This window comes from Vanacampus margaritifer, chromosome 10, assembly GCF_051991255.1.
Source record: "Vanacampus margaritifer isolate UIUO_Vmar chromosome 10, RoL_Vmar_1.0, whole genome shotgun sequence".
NCBI lineage: Eukaryota > Metazoa > Chordata > Actinopteri > Syngnathiformes > Syngnathidae > Vanacampus > Vanacampus margaritifer.
The window spans coordinates 17,218,056-17,228,509 of record NC_135441.1 but is presented as its reverse complement, the minus strand read 5'-3'; the positions used below and the strand labels follow the sequence as shown (position 1 = coordinate 17,228,509).

General features: G+C 38.0%; 1 protein-coding gene across 1 annotated transcript; it reads right to left on the bottom strand.

The window, feature by feature from the left end:
* Positions 1-5,229: 5,229 nt before the first annotated feature.
* On the bottom strand, positions 5,230-10,454 carry arl3l1 (ADP ribosylation factor like GTPase 3, like 1). Its single transcript, XM_077578920.1, has 6 exons — positions 10,178-10,454; positions 8,653-8,796; positions 7,042-7,158; positions 6,897-6,947; positions 5,718-5,903; positions 5,230-5,614 (listed from the first exon to the last, which is right to left on the bottom strand). The coding sequence occupies exons 1-6, from the start codon at positions 10,217-10,219 to the stop codon at positions 5,567-5,569; spliced, it is 588 nt and encodes a 195-aa protein (XP_077435046.1). The 5' UTR covers positions 10,220-10,454; the 3' UTR covers positions 5,230-5,566.

The following is a 10,454-nucleotide window of genomic DNA, read 5'->3' as shown; positions in this document are numbered from 1 at the left end:
CAGGTGTGTGCAGACCTGACGTGTTTGTTATTGTTTATATTGTCACTCTACAATTTCTTCTATGTTTTGCACCAATGGAGTACGTACAGTACTGACACCTGTCGGCAGCGGTAGTTCTTTCTGGGCTCCAATGTTTCTTTTCAAACAAAGAAAGACAAAATATTTCACACACATTAATTAACTCATTCACTGCCATTGACGGCTATGGACGTCAAAAATTCATTTGAACTATTTATTAGTTTCACTTTTTCCCCCCACTTTTGTTAAGAGTATGAAAACCTAGAATTTTTTTTTACTGTAAATTTAGAACAGATATAAAATGTGTGATTAATCGTGAGTTAACTAGTGAAGTCATGTGACTAATTACAATTAAAAAATGTAATCGCCTGATGCCGCTAATAAAAAAAATAAGAAAAGATTATTAAAAATTAGGGGTGTCAGACGATAATTTTTTAAAATTGTAATTAATGACATGACTTCACTAGTTAACTCACGATTAATCACAAATTTTATATCTGTTCTAAATGTACAATAAAATAATTCTAGGTTTTCATACTCTTGTTAACAAAAGTGGAAAAAAAGTGAAACTAATAGAAATAGTTAAAATGAATTTTTTTACGTCTATAGCCGTCAATGGCAGTGAATGAGTTAAATATTTTAGACTGTTGAACGTAATCATGTGCAGTGCATGTTTTGATTAAAGACCGATGGTGGTGATCTGGTTCAAGAGACATAGAAAAATAATTACCAAAAGTGGGGGAACACAGAACGGGAGCCTGCCGGTCGTGTTTTACAGCGGCCCGTTTAATCATATAAAAAAACTTTATGCATATATTTGAACAAGAAATGTGCAAATGCAGTTATTTCTTAAATTTATTGATGAAAACATTGACATTATCGGATAGAAAAAGAAAATAAATGTAAAACCTGAATCAGATTACTAAAATGGAAAATAATTTAATCATTATTATTTTTTGTTTGTTTTTTTACTCTTCCCATGCAGTAGAGGGGAAAGGGAGGCTCTGCCTCTCCTGCCTACCCTGACCACATATCCTTAATTGACGGTAACAATGTAACAACGTTAACAAAATATAAGCCTTAACACAACATAAACACATTTACACAACCCTGTAAAATGTTTAAAAACAATTAACAATTGTGCAAAAAGTGACTTTCCATGTACTCCAAGCCCATATCAAGCAGTCACAAATGATTATGTGACGCTTGTGTTTAAAAAAATCCCACACATCTATATGTGGTATATGATACACGCCCTTAAACGCAATGATCCAATGCCAGTCAGACGCGGTTCCCAAATGACAGGCCTTCAGTCGAGGTGCACCTAAAGGTGGCGTCCTCTTGATCTATGCTGCTCCTGGTGCCGCTTTGGGACTCTCTTGGCGTGGAGGTGATGGAGCAGTGGAAGCAGAAAGCGTAGAAGAACGCCAGGAGCAGTAGGAGGCAGACGGCGCAAAAAATCACCACGATGACGACGGTGTGCACTTGCATGTGCACCTCCTCCCATGCAAGCTGCGTGGTTGCGGTCTGGGGGCTAAAGGTCATCTGTGTGGCATTGAGGCTGCCTGGCGTGGTTACTGTGGGCGTTGGGTGAGTGACTTGTGGCATGACTGGAGCCCTACAGGAAAAAAAACTGCCTGTTGCGCATGTACCGTTCTTTGATACTGTTCGGCATAAATAAGGAACATTTAAATGTGTACTGTATATTTAAAAACAAACGGGCACAAGATGTCGTTTTCTTACCGGTGTGTGTGTTTTCATCCAGTCAGTCAGGGTGTCTTCTTTTGAGGAGTGCGGCTATGATTAAGTGACAGACGTACAAAGGGAGGGAGGTTGGACAGGGGGCGCCTGGAGGAGAGAGGGAGCAGGCGGATGGAGAAAAACAAGGAGGGTTGCTATGGAAACTCGTGTGACAATGCGACATCACACTTTGATCCGGGTTGTTTAAGCCATTCATCCATTTTCCATTGATGCCTTTGTAATGTCTGTATGTAATGTCTTTGGAATGCAGGAGGATACAGTTGTGTTCAAAATAAGAGCAGTGTGTTTAAAAAGGTTAAAATCCTAAAGTAGTAGTCCAATAGTTTTTATTTTCATGCATTGGGAACACTGCACATCATATTGTAAATCAAAACGTGAAGAAACATTTGTCAATATTTGATTTGCTTTTAAGAAAAAGAAAAAAAAAAGAAAATTGTGCTGATCAAAAAAATAGCAGTGTCTGTAATTTTCTTTATAGACTTGAATATTTACTGTATAAACTCAAATATTGCTGGATTTAGCATTCCTGTGACTCCTTAAACTAATATTGAGTTGTATAACCACGGTTTCTGAGAACTGCTTCACATCAGTGTTGCATGGAATCGACCAACTTCTTGCACCTATCAACAGATATCCAAGCCAAGGATGATTTACAGTTCCACAAACAGCACTTTTGACATCGCCCCATAGATTTTCTGTCGGATTAAGGTCCGGGGATTGAGCTGACCACTCCATAACTGCAATTTTATTGGTCTGGAACCAAGATGCTGCTCGTTGACTGCTGTGTTTGGAGTCGTTGTCTTGTGGAAATTTTAAGGGCATTTCCTCTTCAGCATAAGGCAACATGACCTCTTCAAGAATTTTCTTATATACAAATTGATCCATGATCCCTGGTATGCGATAAATAGGCCCGACACCATAGTAAGAAAAACATCCCTATATGATGATGCTTGCGCCACCATGCTTCAGAGTGTACTGTGGCTTGAGTGCAGTGTTTTTGGGTCGTCTGACCTCAAAAGAACAATCTTACTTTCATCAGTCCACAAAATGTTTCTCCGTTTCTCTTTAGGTTTTTGTGGGACTTTACATGGGCTTCTTGCTAATAGATTAGCTTCACTTAGAAGCGTCTTCTAATTGTCACAGTACTCACAGGTAACTTCAGATCGTCTTTAATCTCCCTGCAGCTGATCATTGTTTGAGTCTTTGCCATTTTGGCTATTCTTCGATCCCTTCGAATGGATGTTTTCCGTTTTCTTCCACGTCTGTCTGGTTTTCCTTCCCGTTTTAAAGCATTGGAGATCATTTTAGCCGAGCAGTCTATTATTTTCTGCACTTCTTGATATGTTTTCCCTTCTGCAATGATTTCTTTAATCCAAGTCCACTGTTCTTCTGAACAATGCCTGAAGCGACCCATTTTTCAAGAGAAATACATGCATGACAGGTGCTGGCTTCACCCTTAAATAAGGGCCACCTGATTCACACCGTTTTTTCCCCCACAGAATCCTAAAGGCCTCCTACCTCATCCTCCACACTGCTATTTGTTTTGAACACACCCCTTTCAATGAATTATTTAATTGCACAGACTCAAGACCATGCATAGCAAAAATGTTGGGTCTGTTAGTTTTCTGTGACTCTACTGGTAAATTGTTTGCCGTGTAGAAATACATTTTCTACCCAAAAAAAAGTGATTGATCTGGTTAATCATGTTGGACTGCATTTTGAACACAACTGTACCACACACAAGTACAAAGACAACGTACAAACTGAATATGAGATTCAAACCCAAAACCTCTTGACTGTGACGTGCTAACCACTTGATGTGACACCGAATTACTTCTCTTGCACTGCCACCTGTTGGTTGAAAAAGCACCACTTAACAATGCAGTGTGTTTCACGTTCCAAATGGTTCCCACTGCCTCCCGCAGAGCTCCTTCAAACAGATAAAGACGCCCACGGAATGTTCAAGGATTGCTTCTACTTTGTGTTTCCATGGAGATGTTCACCACATTCAGCATCATTGTGATAGAATGTGAAAGAAAAAGGCCCCCGCCCTCCCTCGAATATCAAGCGATCGCTTCATATGGAAGACAAGCCAACAAAGTCTGATGTGCTGTTGAAGTGCTTTCAGATGTGTAATTACATCTCCACGTGATAGCAAGAAAAGAGCAGTTAAATATGAGTTATGATGGCAAAATGGACGTTTCAGCAAACATCAGGGTCAAACTCAAATACATTATACGGGAAGGTGAGAAAAAAACAACAACTTCTGGGCACGTTTGTCCAAGGACAAACAAGTGAAGACTGAGGCATTCTTTTCAATGCAACTCTGCAAATGACAGCAATGAAAGTGAAGGAGCATGACCCTCAAGTATACACGTTTGTGAAGCAGGCCGATTCTATATGAACCCTGACCTTAACTCTAACCCATATTGAAACTCGATCATACACACTACTAAAACGCATTTAAACAAATGACATATTTTTTTGCTCATACACACTACTAAGATGCTCTCATACATACAATGCTCTCATTCACACTACTGATTTTTTTTGTCCACTTGTAAAGTTGTAAACACTACTCAAATGTTCTAATATACACAATGAAAATGCTCTCATATACAGTACTGAATTATTTTCGCATTTATTTTTTTTAAACTAAGACACACACATTAACAATATTGAAACACTCTCATCATGTTGAATATTTTTTCACTCATAGGCCCTTACACTACTGAAATGCTCTCATACTCACTGAGTAGGCACTCTCATACACGCTACTAAAATGCTATTAAACACAATATAGATATTTTCGCTCATAAACGCCACTAAGATGCTCTCATTCATACAATGCTCTCATACAATGACTGAATTTTTTTCACTTCATAAACACTACTGAAATGTTCACATACACATAACTAAAATGCTCTCATACAGTTTTTTTTTTTTTTGCTTATAAGCACTATTGAACTAGTCTATTGAAGTGCTCTCATACACGCTACTAAAATGCTATTAAACACACTATAATTTTTTTGGGGCCCAAACAGAATACTAAGATGCTCCCATACTTACAATGCTCTCATACACACAATGAAAATGCAGTCATATACTCTACTGATTTTTTTTGCTTATACACATTCATACTACTGAAATGTTCTCACACACACAACTAAAATGCTCTCATTGACAATACAGATTTTTTTGTTGCTTATAAGACACACACATCTAGAGTATTCAAATGCTAACGAAGTGCTCTCATACACACTACTAAAATGCTATTAAACACACTATGATTTTTTTGTCCCCATACAAACTACTAAGATGCTCTCATACACACTAATGAATTTTGTTTAGTAAGCGATACAGGGGATGGCTGGATAGATTATATTTTTGCCTCATCGTTTAAGATAAGAACATTTCAGACTGATTAGAAATTAAAATCAGAAAAGCAAATGAAGATGACTGAACATTTTATTGTCAAAAATCTGCAAAATACACATTACACCCACACCATACTACAGTATAAATGGTATGGATGGCAACAGTTCTAATACATTTAAGCATAGTTTGCATAGTTTCACAAGATCACCAGGCAAGGATCTTAGAGATGAGAGGGCAGAAACATTTAGCAATGATAAACACTGTAGAAGCCTAATTTGCTTATCGTAACCTAAATATTAAGATCATGACAGACTGTAAAAAGAAATCATTCACATCTGTATTGTGTGTATGTGTGTGTTTGACATGACAATGATTATGATACTAGTTGCCTGTTGCATGTTGTTTGGGCTCACTTCTTTTTATTAATGATGTTGTTGCAAATCCAGTTCATGCCATCCTGTTGGACAAGAAAAATAAGATGACCGCTTGTAACCTTTCAAATGCACTCTCATAAGGCTTAGTAAGAGGAGAAATAAGAAAAGCCAACGTTTCCAGCTGACCTGAACTCCTTCCCCAGACACAGCTGAGCAGGCCTGAATCTGCCACTCGCGGTCTCTGTACGTATGAAGGTTGAGTCCCTCGGCGATCTCGCTGGCCGGCGACGCTGTGGCCAAATCTTGCTTATTAGCAAAGATGAGCACCGGAACGCCCTTGAGGTTCTCCTCTTCTATCAGCTCGGATAACTCCTGCAGGCAAACAAGACGTTAAGCTGCATGATGCATGCATATGGGTGGTAACTGACTGCTTCACAGTCAGGTTCTGGGTTTGAATCTCTGGCCTTTCTATGTGGACTTTGCATGTTCTCCTCATGCTTGTCTGGGGTTTATCTGAGTATTGTGGCGTCCTTTCACACTCCAGAAATAAGCACGCTAAGCAATTGTTAGGCTTTTTGTGACGTTATTTTTCTCTCATCTGGTTATTTGAATAGACTTCTTTTTCATTACATTGTAGGCATTTGAAATCTGTCACTGTCTTTTGCTGTAGTAAGCAGTGAATTTACCCACTATCACATTAAATATGATTATTCAACATGGTAGTTTTTTCCAACCACATTTGGGTCTCTTGTTTTAGACTAGCGTGCAGTTTTTCAAATATCCAATTTATTACTACTCATAAATTCATATATATTCCTGATAAGCTGATGGAAGATTTGCAACTTTCAAAGTCTGCAAATGCTCTCTCATTGGAACCACTGATATAAGAATACGGTGTATCCAATTTCCATATTTTCAGATAAACAAGTTGATAATGTTAATTTGTAGTTTGCAGTGGTGTGGAACAGAAATGCGGCGTACTGAGAGATGATTCTCATGCTGTATGCAGCTATCGGAGCTGATGGGTTTCCTTGATATAAGAGTACTTAGTGAAGTATCTGATAGTGAGCGTAATGCATATAGAAATGTAAATTATAGACCCGCTTGAGGTTTATTGAAAAAGAAAGTATGCAAGGCTTCAACTTCCCCGTCCATTATGATCTTGTCTAAACATTTCAAAAGGTAATAATTAGAAGCAAAGGACGCTTCAAATCCTGCATTGTAACTAAATTGCTTGCTAAGCAACTTAATTGTGAAGTGTGTTGTTATTTATTAAAAAAGCAAAAAAAACAAAGCAGGGGCATGTTTGTTACAACGTGTCGGTTATTTAGTGAGAATAACATTTTCTTCCAGAATCAAACTCACCAGTCCAGTTTCCTCAAATCGCTTTTTGTCCGCACTGTCAATAACATAAATCTAAAAGAAACAATCTAAACATTAGTTTCAGACAGTTAATTGTAATTAATACAGGCAAAAAGTAAATTTTTATTTGACTTTTGCTGCCACTTACCAACAGATCGGTGTTCTCCAGATACTTTTTCCAGAAAGGTCTGATTTTTCTTTGGCCCCCAATATCCCACACGTTGAGTTTCATGCCATGTGAAGCGACGCTCTTAATGTTGAAACCCTGTAAAGAAACACAATGTTTGCAGTTACTATGATAATCACTCACTGTAGTTTACTAAGGCCTATGTGCTGGAACACACGGACGTCTGTATCAATTTCAAAAACATCTGTGCAATTGAAATTGTCCAACAACTAATGAACAGATCTGAGGAGAAGACAACACTTGTTTTCAGCCATCTTGACTTCCCTAAAATCAGATTTGGTGAATGGCTCAACTTCAAGCAGACCCACACAAAGTAACAATATGTGCTTAGATTGGCATGTTAAACCCATATGGCCAATTAATTCATTGCACATTCACGAAGGTCACACGTCATCTGAATAACTTCACTACTTTGAGTAGGAGACTGCAGGGGTCCAGCTGTCCGCACCCAATTAGATCCTCCAGTCGATACCACTGTATAATACGGGCAAATAACATTACTTTTAGTAGACTTTCTTGCCTACATGTGTGTCTGTTACTGCTATCTCTTATATTGGATACAATTTCCTTCAGTATCAAAAATGTATCTAATGTACCTACTAACTGTTTTAGTACACATTTAACAACAATATCTTGTTACTTCAGAAAGAACTCTCAAACATTTAAAAAACCCAAATATTGATTTTTGAAAAGCAACACTTGCAACAATGTTAAATAATGCGATCGAGCTACATGCAGGGATGTGATTTGACCAAAGTGAAATTATCTGAAAATTTAGCCGGGGGTCTGGGGGCCGCTGGCACCCAGCTAGGTCCAGGGCAGTGCCCTGGTGGGGGGACAAGGGGGGCGAAGCCCCCCTGAGCTCATGGGTTTTCCGTGTTTTTAAGTACTTTCAATGCACTCACATGACAAAGAAATAGACAAAACAACAGCATAAATTTTCAATATATATTGAACTATCCCATATAAAATGGCAGTTTTAGTCAACTCAAAATCAGTCACATTCAAAAACATTGGACTGCCTTTGCTTTTAAAAACTATCACTGAGAATATCATCATATCTAACTAATGTGATTACTAAATTAACACATAAATAATGTTGAAGAGTTCAAATTTCATGAACAAATAATTGTATCATGACCAAATGAAAAGTAACTCATATTAGAGCATACCACAAATGTCTTTGTTATAGCAGAAGATGTTATCTGTCGGAGTCATGTGCATACACAATGAACTACTAAAAAAAAAAAAAAAAAAAAAATCTGAATTTTTTTTTTTGGGGGGGGAGATAAAAAAAGCGGAATTCCGCGAATTAGCGGAAAAATCACATCCCTGTACATGTGATGATTCTGTGTGTGTTGCCATACTGTAATTACACGACAAGGCAGATTAGTCTGAATTAGGCAAGCCATATATATGACAACCGGACAGAAGCTAAGTGATTAGCGTGGTACCTGATGAGTACACTGGCGTTAGATTTTTCTTGTTTCCTGTTACGAACTTTGGTGGCACTGCTTCAGTAGTAAATCACACATCTCAAAGAGTCATACTACGCAGTATGTGTCACCTCACCTGTGTAGGTGTGATGGTGTTGACATCCTCAGAGGCAAGGCTCTTGAGCAGCGTGGTTTTACCGGCATTGTCCAAGCCCAAAAGAACTATTCGCACTTCCTGTTCGCTGGTTCCTTTTAGTTTCTCAATGACGGAGAGTAAGCCCTGCTTGGACAAGAGGGGCAGAGGAGGCCTTACAGATGTTGCATGTAATGTTTTTGTATGACAAGTTATACATACAGTATAGTATCGATGCGCAAGAGTCAAATATTTATATCGATACAATGAATGAAAACATTACACACGACAGTGATTCCCAATCGTGCCTTGGCATGCCATGCAGTGTGTTGGGAATAGGGGTGTCAAAATTAGTGCGTTAATTTTAAGTTAATTTAAAGTTCCTTTAACGTCACAATTTTTTTTTAACAAAAGAAAAATGCACTGAGCTGTAACCATCGTCTTACAAATGCAATTATGCCATCTAGTGGCAGAAAAATGACCTAAAGACAAATCAATATCACACGTTTTTTTTACAGTACAATTCTTTTTTTTTTTAACTCAATTTTATGAATTATTATGAAATTACTTTACCAATGACTAAAAGATGGAGCCATATTTCTATTAGTTTAATATTTTTTCCACTTTTATGTTAACAAGAGTATGAAAACTTAAAAATAAAAGATTTTATTGTACATTTAGAACAGATATAAAATGTGTGATTAATCGTGAGTTAACTATTGAAGTCAAAAATGAATCGCCTGACACCCCTAGTAGAGAGAGATCGTAATAGTGACGTATAGTGACAGGAGGAACAGTTGAATTCTCTTAGTCATTGCTTCCTGTGAAGCTTCTTGAAAAGTAAACAGTACCAGATTTCACAATCAAAATGAGATTATCATCATTCCATTATTCCTCCTTTTTGCGTCATTTTTGTTAGTTTGTGTGTCATGAGATTTCTCTGATGTAAAATGGGTGCCTTGGCTAAATAAAGGTTGGGAAACACTGACATAACAGTACAAGATACACTCAGACTATGAAAAAATAGGTTTTCCAAAGTCTTAACCATACCAAAGGCCTATAAATAATATTAGCAAGTCTCAGTTAACTAAATGTAATACTATGAAACAAACTACTTAACTATGCACTACCAAGCCTAAAATTGGCAAAATATAATTGACTTGCTCATGATTTGAAGTCAAAGCTCCCTTGACACAAAGAGCTCACACATCATCTGATCCCTGTTTTGTAAGACGTAATCTGAGGCTTCCTTTAAAATAGCGTCTCCATTCATCATCATAATGATGCACGACGTAACGTGATTAGCCTAAATCAAGGCGTGCCAAACAGAATACACACTGCTGTGCTACCAAAAATGAGGCACTGTCGCTTTAAATTGCGATAAAATGAATGTCAAATTGCATCAGGGGAAGCATTAACATTATAATCATGAGCTTGTTTTCACATTTTAACCCAGATGCTGATTCAATACATAACATTTAGTTGATCAAATACAATATGAAGAAGTACAAAAAAAAAGTTGGCTAACCTGTGGTTGGATCACTCCACTAACTTTCTGAGCTTCTCCCATGGTGGCGCGAATCCTTTAGCTTGTCTGGAGGGCCGATGCTACATTCTCCAATGAGGCTCAGTCATGCGCCTTACAGGTTAGCTAGCCACAATGATACACGCAGCCTCTTTTTTCACCCTCTTCCTACTCAAGGTAAACCCGTTTCGGTTAAGGGTGTGCGTGCGTGTTACTTGTGTCTACCTGACCATCGATTGCACCAAACCATCAGTGTGGAGATGGCAAGCAGGAAGAGGGG